General features: G+C 43.6%; 1 protein-coding gene across 2 annotated transcripts in view; it reads left to right on the forward strand.

Annotated features, from left to right (window-relative positions):
- The window catches only part of CDC42BPB (CDC42 binding protein kinase beta), a 1,057,701-nt gene that overhangs the window by 325,730 nt on the left and 716,401 nt on the right, over window positions 1-15,570 (forward strand). For both annotated transcript variants that reach the window (XM_085626326.1, XM_085626327.1), the window contains exons 6-7: window positions 8,167-8,260; window positions 9,909-10,109. In XM_085626326.1, the coding sequence (XP_085482452.1) occupies window positions 8,167-8,260; window positions 9,909-10,109 (295 nt within the window). The remainder of the gene's footprint in view (window positions 1-8,166; window positions 8,261-9,908; window positions 10,110-15,570) is intronic.

Consider the following 15,570-nt stretch of genomic DNA (forward strand, 5'->3'; position numbering starts at 1 on the left):
ACTGATTCGTCTTGGCACAGTATTGCGCAACATCGTTGGCATATCTGTTTCCAACCGTTATAAAATCCTCTCCTGGTCCATGGGCAGCACATTTTACAACTGCTAACTCCTTAGGCAGCTGTATCGCCTCAAGCAATTTACCAATCATTTCAGCATTCTTTATTGGAGTTCCACTCGATGTCAAGAAACCTCTTTGTAGCCAAAGTTGGCCAAAATCATGCACCACTCCAAATCCATACTGACTATCAGTCAACACAGTCGTCCTCAAATCTTTCCCAATTTCGCAAGCTTTTGTCAATGCTATCAATTCAGCAACTTGCGCAGATTTCACTCCTTTCAATGGTGATGCTTCCATGACCTCTGAAACTTTGCACACCGCATATGCTGCACATAGCACACCATCATCATTTCTCAGACATGATCCATCCACAAACAACACATGATCACTCTCATTCAAGGGTAGATCTCTTATGTCTGGTCTTGGTTTTGTACAGTACTCAAGCACATCCAAACAATCATGATCATCTTCCATTTTCACACCCACATTTTCAATGTCTGGCAAAAGCGTCGCTGGATTCACATTCACACATCTCTCGAGAGTCACATTTGATGCTCCTAGAATCACTTTTTCATATTTGGTCAAACGACTATGTGACATGTACTGAGTTCTGCTTCTTGTCAAAAGAATTGCCACATTGTGAGGTACGAATACCCTTACAGGATATCCCATTATGATTCCTTCACTTTGTTCCAGACTCCTGCATGTTGCAGCCACAGATTTCAGACAACCTGGTAAACCCACAGCTACAGGGTCAAGTGTCGATGAGAAGTACGCAATAGGCCTTCTCAGTAATCCATGCTTCTGAATTAACACTGAAAGTGCACATCCATTTCTCTCACTACAGTACAGCTCAAATTCTTTCTCATAGTCAGGCATACCCAAAGCTGGAGCCTCACACATTTTACTTTTGAGCTCTTCAAATGCTGCCATTTGTTCTGCATCTAGATCCAATGGATCCGTCATTTCACTTTTTGTCAGTTTAATCAGTGGCTTTGCTATCAGGGAAAAATTAATTATCCACTGACGACAATAACCCACCATACCCAGGAACATTCTCACTTCTCTCTGGGTCTTTGGAGCTTTCATTTCTCTGATTATTCTGATCCTGTCAGTAGTCACTTTTCTCAGACCTTTTTCAATATTGTGTCCAAGATAATGCACCTCTTTCTTGCAAAACTGTAATTTGGCTGGAGATACCTTTAACCCTCCATCCGCCAGATGATTCAGTAAAGCTATGGTATCTACTTCACAAGCTTCACGTGTCTTTGATGCCACCAATAGGTCATCAATGTACTGCACTAACACTGAACTCTCGGGCATGATCAAACTCTCCAACGATTTTTTCAATAACTGATTGAATATCGAAGGACTCTCCGTATACCCCTGTGGGATTCGACACCATGCTAAGATACGCTGGCCAAACCAAAATGCAAAAATCGGCTGGCTATCATGATGCAATGGAATTGAAAAGAACGCATGACACAAATCAATCACTGTATACCACTCAGCATCATGTGGAATTTGATACAGGATCACTGATGGATTTGGCACAATAGGACAACATGCCACCACAATTTGATTAACTTTTCTCAAATCCTGTACGATCCTAAATTTCCCATTGGGCTTTTTTAGTCCCATTATCGGTGAATTACACGGACTACTCAGTAGTTCTCTCAGGACTCCTTGCTGAATCATTTTCTCAATTATAGGAGTTATCCCTTCAATTATTTCTGGTGTCATTTTGTATTGAGGAATGTTAGGATATGTGATTCCCTCTTTTACTGCAATTTTCACTGGATCTACATTATTCATCAATCCCACATCCTCTCCAGTAAAATCCCAAACTGTCCTTTTCACTGTGTCTCTCAGCTCTTGAGGCAAATCCTCCGGATTAAACACAGCAAATGCACCAATTAATTCACTCTCTCTATTTTCTAGAGTCACTCGGTACAAAGCATCTTCATCTTGTGTCTCAAAGGCTATTCAATCCGGTGTACAAAAAATTGTGCAGTTCATCTTGCACAACAAGTCCCTACCCAGTAGGTTCACTGGACTCGTGTCACAGACAATGAATCTATGCATGTCTGAAAATTTCCCTATCTGTACTCTTACCGGTTCAGTAAGACGTGTTTTGATTTGTGTATTGGCTACACCAACTACTTGGATTGCTTCATCCGAGAGAGGAAGATTTCTAACATCTGTTGACCTGACAGTTGATCTTGTCGCACCTGTGTCTACCAAAAAAGTAACACTCTCCTCATTTATTTTCCCATCCACAAATGGTCCTGCCTGGTCTATTTCTAGAGTTGCACCAAGTATGCACTCTTCTTCCTCTCCTCGGCACCGTCAATAATCACCCTCAGACTCACTCCCTTCACTCTCTAACAAGTACTGCTGTACTTTGTTAGAACGTCTTGGTTTGTTTACCTGCTCATCATTGTAGAATCCTGAATCCTGATTATACTTTTGTAACCCTCTATTCTGCGGCAAGGGCGGTTTTGGCTCTTGACTCTGCTGTCTCACAACTTTCTGTTGTTGCTGCTGTTGATTATTTCCTTCGTTCTGGTTCTGCACCTGTTGATTTAAAGGTTTACTCTCATTACTCACTAATGGTGGATTAGGACACTCCGATCTCCAATGCCCCAATTGGCCACAGTTGTGACAAGGGAACTTTTTCTTCGCTTCCTCAAGACTTCCTTTTCCTTTTCCTGCATATCTTGGTCTATTTCCTGCATTATTTCCTGGATTATTCGCCTGTTCCACTAACTGTGCTTCCTGTCTCTCTGCAACTTTCACTTGTGCCCACATTGCTTTCTCTTTCAGCTTTCTTTGTTTTGCTTCAATTTCATCACTGAAGTATTTTGCATGTCTCAGGATCTCATCTACTTTCTTACTTTGCCAATCCACTGTGTGCTCACGAATTCTCTCACCAATTTCAGGTCTAAGGCCATATACAAATCTGTATACAAAATGACTCAAATCTTTGTCACCCAGGTGTTCATCTCCACTGAATTGTTTAAATGCCAGTATCAGCCTCTCGTAAAAAGCATGAACTGATTCTTTCGCTTCCTGTTGTGTTCGATCTATCTTTACCCAGTCTGTCTCTTTTGCAGGTACTTTACTCTTCAGGTATACCATCACCTGATCATACTTCCTCATTACCTCTGGATCTGGTGCCCCTGTTCTTGGGTCTCTTGGATATTCCTCAGTAGGCCAACTCACAACTATTTTACATTCAGTCCACAAGTCTGCTGGAACAATTATATCAAACAGACTATTCAGGTCAACCCACAGCACTTTTGACAATTTCACAAACCTATCTACCTGCCTATACCACTCGACGGGCTTTTCTCTCAATCGAGGGAAATCATTCGTAAATGATAAAATATCCTGTCTGGTCCATGGAACATGTACATATCCTCCTCCAGGTATTTCTCTCATGGGATAATTATCCACTGGTTTCTCCTTTTCTCTCACTGGAAATGCTGAATAAGTTGTTCTATCTTCAGTCTCATCTCTTTTCTTGTACCACCTATCCTTCCACTTTTCAACATCACCCCATCTTCGCAATAATGCTACCATTTCCTTAATTTGTCCTGTTCTACCAGTAGCATTCAAATTTTCAATGTCCTTCTCTGTAAAATCCATCCTATAAGTTCTCTGTAAAGCTTTCACTTTATCAATGTCAACTCCCTGTTCATTTGCTATTGCTCTTAGCCTGTCATGTGTATTTCTTGCTCTCCAGGTAACACTCTTGCACATAAACATTAGTTCACCATCATGATGACTCTTCAGAATCTCTGTTGGAACTGTTCCTGTAACAAGCTCTTCTAGTTCTACACGTAACTTAGCTACATCAATTACTTGTGAATCTTTATCCTTTTTTTGTAGAACCTTCATCCAATCATTCAAATCATCAACTGTTATTTCAGCAGTTTTTCTCACTGGAACCACTCTCTTTTGCGGTTCTAAAATTGGCATCCCTGAACAACTAGCTTCGCTAGCATCCAATATTTCACTACATGTGTCATGTCTTGATTGTCTCAGGTCATTTCTTTCTGCTCTTTTGCTTGAATCTCCTGAAGGACCAACTAAATTTGTCAGATTATTCCCAACATATGGAATCACCAGTCCATTCTCACCTGGTCTCTGTTTGTCAAACACAGGCATAACTGGACCTATTGTTACAGGCACCGTAACAGCTTCTAGATTTTTCGTTAACTCCCTAATCTTCTCAGTCAACTCTGTTGTAGTTCTGGCTAATTGTCTGGCATTCATATCAAGGTAATGATCACTTCTCACTTCAGGTGTCTCATTTTCTGTCTCACTAACACAAACTGTATCTCTTATCGGAGAAACAACTGGTGTACTTTTGTCCGGTTCTGGTCTATATGGAGGTGGTCTTTTGTAAATCATGTCATTTAAGACCTCATACTCATTAATTCCATATTTTCTTATTTCTGGCTCAGGAACCCTTTCTGCTCCTCCTTCAACTGTTCTCATCTGATATAATCCCTCTGACATACTAGCATCTCGCCACCTTTTCATTCGATCATGATGAGTCTCACGATTATGTCTCCTCCCAAACATGTACCTATAGTACCCCCCAGATCTTTGTTTCTCTCTCTCATGTACTTCTTCTTCCCATTCCACTAAAGCCTCGAACTGTGTAGGTCTCGGCTTCGGGTCAAGACATAACATCTTTTCCCGTAAATTTCTCAACACGGCCAGATTAAATGAACCATGTTCTGGAAATGCTAGAACACCATCTTCTTTAGTGTACCTAACCCAATTCTCCAACCATATACAAGTATGAAACCCATGTCTCGCAGCCATGAAGGATGCAGGTGTTTTCGGTGGAGGTAACAACTCGCCCTCTCTTGTTTTAACATCTTTATCCTTGCTAAACCACTTTTTAACTCTACCAAAAAATGGTTTCTTCTTCTTCTCTTCTTGATAATACATTTTAACGTTTACAAAAAACTCTCTACTCTTTCCGTATTATTAATATACAATACGAATTTTCAACCAATTGCAGCGCGACTCACACTAACGCACCAATCCTGGAACGTCTACGTCACTAAATAGCTCTTCCAATCCTTGCGCGGCTCACACTAACGCACCAATCCTAGCGCGAGCACTATTCTGATCTACCATCCAATCAGAGCGCGGTCTTTCTGACGTCAACAGTCGCTGCAGTTTGTCTCTTGTCTTCTGTCACTCGTCTACCCCTCCTTTACAAAATCTTTTCAGTAGACTTTGTGTCAAAATTTCTACAAAATCTATTAGTTACAACATAAAAACATCTCCATTGTCTGCTTCGCTAACCACAGAATAGTAAAAGAGAGTCTATTTCATAAGAAACCTTTCATTGACACAGTAGCACTTCTTCTACTCTGCCCTACTAACATACATTCATTAACTGTTTCCTCTAGGACTTGTCCAAAGAGTCTTACAATCAACTAAATGTACAAACATTCACGCACATTCATACAAAGGAAATATAGTACATACGCACAGAATCCTGCTTCCCGAGAACAGACAATCTGCTCACTACAGAATTATAACACACATTAACTAAGCAAGCTTTCTTTGCCCAGTTCTTCAAATAAGCTCAGAGAATACCTATTACTCCTCCCGCGATAAGCTTTAACGGAAATCCTTACGGATCCCTGGGACTTAAGACCAGAGTTTCACAGATAACCTTCACTATCATTCACACTCCTTATATACCAGAAATATCTAATAGTAACATACAACGATGTCACTGATTCCGAACCCAGACAATGTGACGCGCAACTTCAATTGTCACACGTTATTCCTTACAATTCCGTCTTTCCCGAGAGCAGCATTTACTTCCCTCTGCCCTACTACGGAACTGCTACAGCTTCCAAGTTCCAGAAGCACTACATATAACTCAACATTACGACTCCAACATATAGTATTAGTACATATACCAACATGAACCAATAATCAATAATCAATAAAACAATCTTATCTAATCAAGACAATCATCAAAAACCATCCTCTCTCTGCTACCAGGAAATTGATAGAGATCAGGGTGTGTACAATATTCCCACTACCACGGATAGAGTAATCTCACAGTTACACGCACATGCATACATCATACGCTAGGGCCCATTTCATTAACATACACTCAAATACTCTACCAGCAATAAACCTGTGGAAGGAAAACACTCCTAAACACCCTGCATCTATATCGAGGTCGATAAGACCTGGTTTTTGTGACTGTCCCTAAGCATAGTCTATACAATATATACAACAATAATCAATAATGCAAGCTCAATAATTGACAAGAAAGAATATCCAACACCATGTTTAAAATTATATTGCTTTATCTAAAATTAGTCAAGAAAATCAATCAGAGTAAATCATTTCTCATAGTTACCTATTCTAGCTAAATGTCCGAACGGGTCAGGACAAGTCTCTCGGTAAATGTCTCTCAAGACGAAGTCCCTTCAGCATCAATCCTCAGCAACGCAGGTTCAATATGCGGCAAAGGCAAAATGGCAAGTGGCAAAAGACCCTCTCTAGGCTAACATCTTATAATACTCTAAACAATAGAAAGATACATTGGAAACATAGAAAAAACTATAATGTCCGCCGGACTTGCTGAGCAGAGCGAGAAGGAAAGGATGTAACATTGCTACATTTGAGAATCTCCGCTCAGGAAAAATACACATAGCGAAAACTACGGAACAGGAACCAAGAAAATAAAACATGTATCACAATTATCCTGCTTCTCCTCGGCCATCGAGCCACAGTTCAGAGCTTCTTTCTAAGGCTCCTTTGTTTCCCAAGGCTGCCAAGGACACTTTCACTTCTCTTGGAGAACTCCCAAAAACTGCTGCCGTCCTCATGGAAAGTTTTTCGACAAGGACCATGGTCAGTTAGCTTCAGGACCATTTCCAGCAGGGGTCTCCCTCGTCTCAGTTTTCAAATTATAATCACAGCCAGGCTCACTATTCAGCCTTCTTTCTCAGGTCAACATAGGCCTTAATAGACCATCTTAATTAAAAGAGACAATAAACAACGTTACTACAGCATAGTGATTAAACAGTGTTAACCCCACTAATACCCTTATGTGTATGCATTTATCTAGCACTTGCAACATGGAAAAGCATTAATTCAAAAGCGTTTTGTGCTCAAAAATAAACAGCACATAGCAACGTTTAAACATGAAAACACATTTAACTCGCGTGTTATTATCAGTCAGCACATTTAAGCACACTCACGTGTAACTCTCTCTTGTTAAAACAAACGGATTGATTGATATAAACGCACTTGCACAAGACAAATAATTAATTATTAATTATTAATAAATTAATACAACAAATAGACATGCCAGAGCTTCAAAAGCCCCAGAATTTTCAAACTGAAAACTCTGCTCCAGCACTGCCACCCCACCAACCCAAAGATTTATTTTATATTGTGCCATTTACTTGAAGATCTGCTCACTACAAACACACCAACTTGATGTAAGCTCGCGCCTAGTGTCTCAAACTCTTCTCACATAGGTGTACATAGAAATAGTCACTTGAAACTACAGTAAGCAGTTGTCACGCTGTCAATAACTGTCCACCGTCCTTGACTGACTGCTTGCTGATAATGACGATTCTCCAATTATCATACAGAGAGAATCTTGATTTCATTAAAGACAACGGAGGCTGACATTATGCAATAACTTTTATTGCTGCCCAAGATATGCAGCCCTTCAAAGTGTAACCATTACATCATAAATAAAACATTCCAAAACAGCATAGCAAAGCGCCATAGCAACCAAGTGTCTTCCTCTTAGAGCTACGAAACGTTAAGACAACTTCCACGTTGAACGATGATCTTCACTTACTGCTTATCGATTGGAAACCCCTTAGTGGAGCTTAGCGTGTGAATGTCTTGAAAGAGAGCAATAGCTCATAAAAGCGAGATGTAAAATAAAAATATATTTTTCCTTTGCTGAATGCATTTTGCTGTTGATACAATGCTCGTATGTTATTCTCTACTCATTACTTATTAATTGCTATTGACTCTTGTTAGTCTTAATACACTCAACTCATAAAGGTGTATCATGTTTTTAACTACAGGGACATAAAACCTGATAATGTTCTCCTGGACATGAATGGCCACATTCGCCTGGCTGACTTTGGATCGTGCTTGAAGATGAATGATGATGGCACGGTATGTATGACTCATTTGTCTCTGAAGTCTTATAAATCTTTTGCAGCTACTAAAAAACAATATGGCGGCAACTTGTAGCCAAAAACGCACATGGTATTGTGATGTGTTCAGTCTCTATTTTAGCAGGTTAAAAGAGAGAGTATCACTTAATTTTAACTTTATCTGTACGGTCACCAGTGCGCTGAAGTCTACCTCTATACTTTAAACCATGGACAACTAATTTATTAGATAGATAAGGATTTTTATATTGTTAATTTTTTTTTAACAAACACTTTATTCAAACAAGTATAAAGAAAGAATAAAAGGGCATGCAACCTTCTTGCTGAATCAGCCCTGGTGCTGGACATTCCGCCGCCTGCACTGCACTATGAACACACTGCAGTAATAGCAGTCAGCAAAATGTCAGGAGCAGCTCCATAAAGAAACAGAGATACGGTGAAGCATTACCCTAAGAAGCATGGGTTTGGGGCCACGCCACTTGAAGAGCAGCAGCAGCAAACATTTTTTATATTGGGTAAATTGGGGAGGTAAACATTAGGAGAGATGGAAGAATATTCACGGGACAAACACCGACCAGTAGTGCGTGTCTGTATGAGTCCTGCAGCAAAATGTATGCAAGAAGAATACAAGTGTGGCTGAACTATGGCACAAAGATAAGTGAAAGTTGTCTATTTAAAATTACATTTTTTTTATTTTTATAGAAGATAGGTCAGAAGAAAGGGATAAGCCAAGGAGATGGGACTTGGGGCAGGCACAAAAATAATGATTTGCATTAATCTCCATATAGGTCATTAAGCATGGACCACTAATGTTCATATTTTCCTAAGTTTCATTTTCTCTATCCTTGTGTTCATTCGGATTCATCTGAATCAATGGTAAACGATTGGGATTACCTTTAATTTCCAAATTTTAAGAGCTCTTCTCTACCACCATGATCTGTTATAACCAAGACGTTCATGCCATGTTCAGATCCAAACAGCTAGGTATAGCATTCAAAATTGGCATAGATGATCAAGGATATTCAGCTTTTTTCTTCTTCCAGACTAACCCATTCAAAAACATCTTTCCATAATGGCACCACCTTGCTATTAACTCTGTGGAAAAGGGATCCCAGAGCTTTCCGGCTCCAGCAGCATATATTAGAATCACTCTACAATAGTTTAGCCATTTGTATGGGTTGATGTCTAATTGTTCAAGAAAGAAATTTTTAATGAAATATTGTTTCTGCTCGAGTGAGGATTGCAATGGTTTTAGTTAAATTTGCTTTTGCAGAGTTATACATATTTTAAAACATGGACCTGCTCTAAATTGTCTGCTCTCACCATATTGGTTTGGCTAAGATTGTTTGCATTTTTGTTCATTTAAAAACTCCTCCACTTCTTTGCTTAAATACTTTCTGATGTTACGTCCCTGTAGCAGGATGCATCATTTTACTGTTAAATTTGGAAGTTAAAACCATTTCAGGGTTTAACTCGTATATTTAGCGGCAATGAATCTTTGTACCGAATGATATGTTAATTTTAGTTGTGGTTTGTTTGCTTTTCCTCCTTTGATACACAGGTGTTTCCTGTAGTCCCTTGTGCCAGATGGCGAGTGTCCTGTGGAATGTGACATCTAAGCTCCATTTACGTTTTCTCTTCCTCTACAGGTACAGTCCTCTGTGGCAGTTGGCACACCTGATTACATCTCGCCTGAGATTTTGCAAGCTATGGAGGATGGGATGGGCAGGTATGGCCCAGAATGTGATTGGTGGTCTCTGGGTGTCTGCATGTATGAGATGATGTATGGGGAAACACCATTCTATGCAGAGTCCCTAGTGGAAACCTATGGGAAAATCATGAACCATGAGGTAAGGCATACCTATTTTTTTATGCAATAAAGTATGCAAGTTCAGTAATAATGAATAATAAGGTTCTGTCTCTAATCTTGTACAAAAAATATGTTCTATGCTTAATTTTGAGGTAACAGGACGAATAATTTTCCTGCTTTATATAAAGTTGGTGTATCAGGTGAAGCAATTCTTCTGGTTTTTGCGAGGGGTCTTCACGTGCCATTCATGTTGGATTTTTTGTGTGCAGAAGAAAGCTGTACACTGTTTAAAACAATATGAAATCAGATACATGTTGCCCGTGCCTTATAGAGTGCTTTATTTTCATATTATTGCCACAAAATCTCATTAAGCATGGAAAACATGAGATGCCTGCCCAAACCTGAGACACATTTTGGTCCAGGTTACACATTTCAATTGTACAATAATGCATATATAGTCCCACACATGGTGGGGTTGGAAAGCGCACCCATGATACCTGACACTCCCTGACCAAGCTCCCACCTCCTGGGAATTTGCTCTTTCAGCATAGCTCATTTATTGACTTCCTACCACACATTTATCCAGTATTGGGGTATCTTTCATAGATTCACATGCTTGAATCCTTCCCCGTCGTCGAAGTGGGAGTCCCATGTTAATTTAAATAAAGCAGTATTTAAAGAACTTCCATAGGCTATCATGGAGGCAATCATGCATTTAATAGCCTACCGACTTTTCTAAAAAGGACTAAACCTAAATACAACCAATCAGTAACCAGCACCCTCTAGAACCTTCCCCTAGAGAGGCTGAGTCCCTCAGATTTTCGACGCACGTCGTGTGTGAAGGGAGTCTCCCTGAGCTCTGCTCAATTCTTCAACATTTCGCTCAGATAAGTCTCATTTTTCTTACTGGACAATGTCTGATAGGAAAGGCCTATTTCGCCCTTGTAAACCATGTGGGGAAAAAAAGAGTTTATATTGATGATACCCACAAGGATTGCATCTATTGCCTCTATTCTCACCATGAGGCAAAACAATGCTAAGGTGTAGGGGCAGCTAACAACACAGATGTTCTGAACTTGGAGATGCTGCAGATGCTGTGAAACAGACCTATCTGATGAGGGGTATGTGAGGTATAACCCCCTAGAAGCGCGTGAACACTCCAATATCTGAGCTGGTCATAATTAACGCCACCGCAGCAGTTAAGGGACACTGGGCCCAGACCCTGCTGAACCGGAGTGCCACAGAGAACACTACAGTCCTACTTATTTCCTGGACCTCTGTTGGGGATGGGCCTTTGCTCCTGTTTGGTTCACCCCCCACATTCCTGAGAGGCTTGGGGTGACTACCTGGGGCTTCTAGAGATTGGAATCGCCTGGCCCACATGCTTCCAGAAAAGGCACACGGGAACTGAAGGGCTAACGACATTGCACCCACTGGAGTACGTCTGCACCCTTCTTGACCGGTGAAGGTGGGGCTCGAGAAACTTACTTGAGTAGCTCGCTACTTTTACCAACGGATCGCACAATGGGAAGGGTGTCCAGAAAAAAGGGGTATGAGGTCCTGCGGATGGACGAACCGGAGCAGCACACTGACGATGATGAGAGCGCAACTGGAGGGCATGGAGTGGGGCAACCCGGAGACCCCACCTTGGTTGACATCATGCAGCCCATTATCTCTTCGCGAGAGGCGCTGGAAGCGAGGATGGGCGCCATTGGGTTGGATCTCACCCTCTTGAAAGATGACCACCGAAAACATAAAGAGAGTGGTGACCAATGAGATTACCATGAAGAACATACCGGACACGGTCGCCACAATACAAGACACCCTGAAAGAAGTGGTAAACAGGGTCAAGGTGCTAGCGATGAGGGCTGAGGACAGCGAGGGACGCTCAAGAAGGAATAACCTCCGCATCGTAGGCGTTCCGGAACGGGAGGAGGGAGGTTCCAGTACCTGGAAACTTGGCTGAAAATGGAGGTGGCTCCGGAGGGTCTCTCCCCCTTCTATGCACTGGAACGTGCCCATAGGGCCCCGGCTAGACTACCTAAAGCTGGTGCTCCACCCTGCCCACTGGTAGTGAGACTACTGCATTATCGGGATCGAGACTTCATCTTACAAAGAGCCCGTGAGAAACTGAATCTACAGATCGGGAACAGCAAGATGATGATATTCCCGGACTATAGTAGGGAAGTGCAGCGACAAAGATCTTCCTTCCTGGCTGGAAGCGGAAGTTACACCAGCTCCGGCTCCCCTACGCCATGCTGTTCCCGGCCTGCATTAGGGTAACTTCAGAGGCGGAAACGCACTTCTTTCTCACCCCGCAGGCTGCTTGGAAACCCGACGCGGCACTGAAACACGCTCCCCACATCCGAACTCGCCCCGACGGCGGTTCTCCTCCACTCCGCCACTACATAAGTCCATCTCCCCTGTTGGTCGCCGACAAGAACGAGACAGAGCAGTCCAAGCAGTGGTAGCTGTTAGCCATGGTGATGTCAGTACAGCTAGCAACGACACGGACCATGAGAGAGATAGAACTGAGAGCTCGAGATCGAGCAGTGCCCAGGGGCTCTCTGATACTGAAATTCCGGACGTTACGCCACAGATGGCGGACTGGGTGTTTGGCTGATCAGACCACAGGTTGTATGGGGAAGGATCGTAGGATGACCAATTTTGACTCTTGGCCCTAGAGACCCAACTGGTACACTGCGGGTGGGCATGTTTGTATCATGGGGACCTACTGGGAGAACTAGCTAAAGCGGGGGGGAGGTCGGGGGGGGTGGTTTCTGAGGCCAACGGAAGCGGGACACGCACCACCACCTTTTATGATTTCTTGTTTGAATGACTTTGTTTGGATGGGGACCTGTTCTTGTGTGCCTGTCCGGGGGAGTGGGAGTTGGGTAGAGTTTACAGTTAGGGGCAAACGGTTGGGGGTCGCAATGGGAGAGCTCTGCTGCCAGAGTCTGGAGTAGGAATTATGGGTACCTCCGTAGGCATCAAAATTATGACCTGGAATGTTAGGGGGATGCACCCTATGAACCGGGGGCACAAAATACATGCTTACCTGACGTGAAGAGGAGTGCAAATTGCATTACTACAAGAAACCCACCTGACAAAGACAGAAGGGGCAGCGCTACAGCGCCGATGGAGGGGGCAGGTGTTTCACACTACGTACTCGGCCTTTGCAAGACGGACCTTGGTATGGGTGCGAGCGGGGATCCCTTTTCAATGTGTTCGGGAGTTTAATAGACCCTGAGGGTCGATTCGTGGTGGTGATGGGGCGCCTAGATGGCCGGGATATTACTATAGGAAGTATATACGCTCCTAATGTCGATCAACCTGCTTTCTTTCACAGCTCTCTCAGAAACTGGCGCCGGTACTGACTGGAGTCGTGCTTTTGGGGGGAGATTTCAATTGCATTACTGAGGTGGCCCTGAACCGTTCTCATCCACCACTCCCAGACGCTCCCACACGTAGAATAGCTGAAGCCCGACGAGACTGGCAACGGCACTGGGGACTGACGGACACTTGGAGGACCCATCATCCGGGGGTACAGGACTACTCTTATTTCTCGGCTCTACAAGAGCTTCATGTTCGACTGGACTCTATCCTCTATCCCCCGGATGTACATGTAGGGATCACACTGAGTGAGTACTTAGCCAGGACGATATCTGATCATAATCCCCTGCTAGTGTCCATGAATTGGGTACGGGTTAGGCCCACAATCCCCAGTTGGCGGCTCCACCCGGAGGCATTGGAAGACCAGGTCTTTAGAACCACAATAGGCACTGCTATAGCGGAGTACTTCCAGAATAACACTAACACGACCACCAGCCTACACAATGAATGGGATGCTTTCAAAGTGGTAAGGGGCCGATGTATTGGGGAAGCGGTCGGGGTACGTAGAACCCTACTGAACGATGTAGAGGGGGCGGGACAACAGCTCCGAGTCGTGGCAAGAGATAGACCCGAACGAGAGGATAGGCAGGAGGATCTTATGACGGCCAGGGAAGAACTGGCGTCCCAAGTAGAACGCTTGAGATGTTTTGATTACAGGGCGTACGCAGCACGGGCACACGCTGAGAGGGACACATCTGGGGCACTGCTGGCTTGACTGGCCAACCTGGCGCGCAGAGGCACTCCAATCTTAGAACTGCGGGGCGGAGATGGAACAACTTATTACGGGCAGCAAGCCATTAATACACAGTTCCTGGAATACTATACTATCTTGTATCAAAGTCAATTAGATCCACAGATATTTCAGGAGGAGGGATTCCTGGATATAGAACTTCCCCCAAATTGAGGCAGAGGATGCAGAGATCTTAGGTCGGGATATAGAATTGGGGGAGATCAGGGGAGCTATAAAACGCATGGCCAGGAACAAAACCCCTGGCACAGATGAGTTTCCAAAAGAGTTTTATGCTACATATGTGGATCTCTTGGCTCCCCACCTACTAACCCTCTACAACAGATCAAAGCAGGATGGCTGTTTACCTCGCTCCACCAGGGAAGCGATAATTATACCACTCCTTAAACCGGATAAACCAGCGAGGGATCGCACCGCCTATCGTCCCCTCGCTATACTTAACATAGATTACAAGATATTGAGTCGCATTTTAGCCAGCCGATTGATGACCCATATGACAGCACTTGTGCATGTAGATCAGGCGGGGTTTATTCCTTCCCGGAATACGGCCATGAATGTACGGGGACTGTGTCAACTACTGCACAACTCCACACGTGAAGGAGATGAGGCGTGCATCTTATCAATCGACATCGAGAACGCATTCGATAGTCTCGAGTGGCCATATCTGTTTAGGGTCCTACGAGCTTTCGGACTGGGCGAGGGATTTGTGGCCTGGACGGGAATATTGTACAACCTCTCAACTGCCAGGGTACGTACGGGGGGAATAGTTTCGGAGGCCTGCAGCGTGGGCAGGGGGACGAGGCAGGGATGCCCGCTGTCTCCCCTCCTGTTCGCCCTAGCAGTGGAGCCACTGGCTGTTCACGCAAGATCGGGGCGATACTACAGGGGCCTAGATGGGGTGGGTCAGTTCCACTTCATTGCTCTATACGCAGACGATCTCCTAATGTTCCTCGCCAACTCTGTTGATGAGTTACAGGGCGCTCGAGAACTGCTGGCCAGATTAGGGAGAGTGGCGGGTCTCAAAGTCAACTGGAATAAGACGTGCCTTTTCCCTGCTCAGGGTGGTGGAGGTGAACCACAAGGTGCACTAAGCGTGAGGTGGGAAAGCAGCTGTCTGACTTACCTAGGAGTGCGGATTTATCATGCACCCTCTGACCTGCTAGAAGGTAATGTTGGAAGAGCATTACGAACCACCAGGAGCAACTTTGAATTCTGGGGGACCTTCCCACTTTCAGTAGCGGGGAGGGTGGCGCTACTAAAGATGGTCACTCTGCCTCGACTACTTTACTACTTTGGCTCACTACCTCTATGGATACCACGAAAATATTTCACCCAACTCAACACCATGATTACGGGATTT

This window comes from Triturus cristatus, chromosome 9, assembly GCF_964204655.1.
Source record: "Triturus cristatus chromosome 9, aTriCri1.1, whole genome shotgun sequence".
NCBI lineage: Eukaryota > Metazoa > Chordata > Amphibia > Caudata > Salamandridae > Triturus > Triturus cristatus.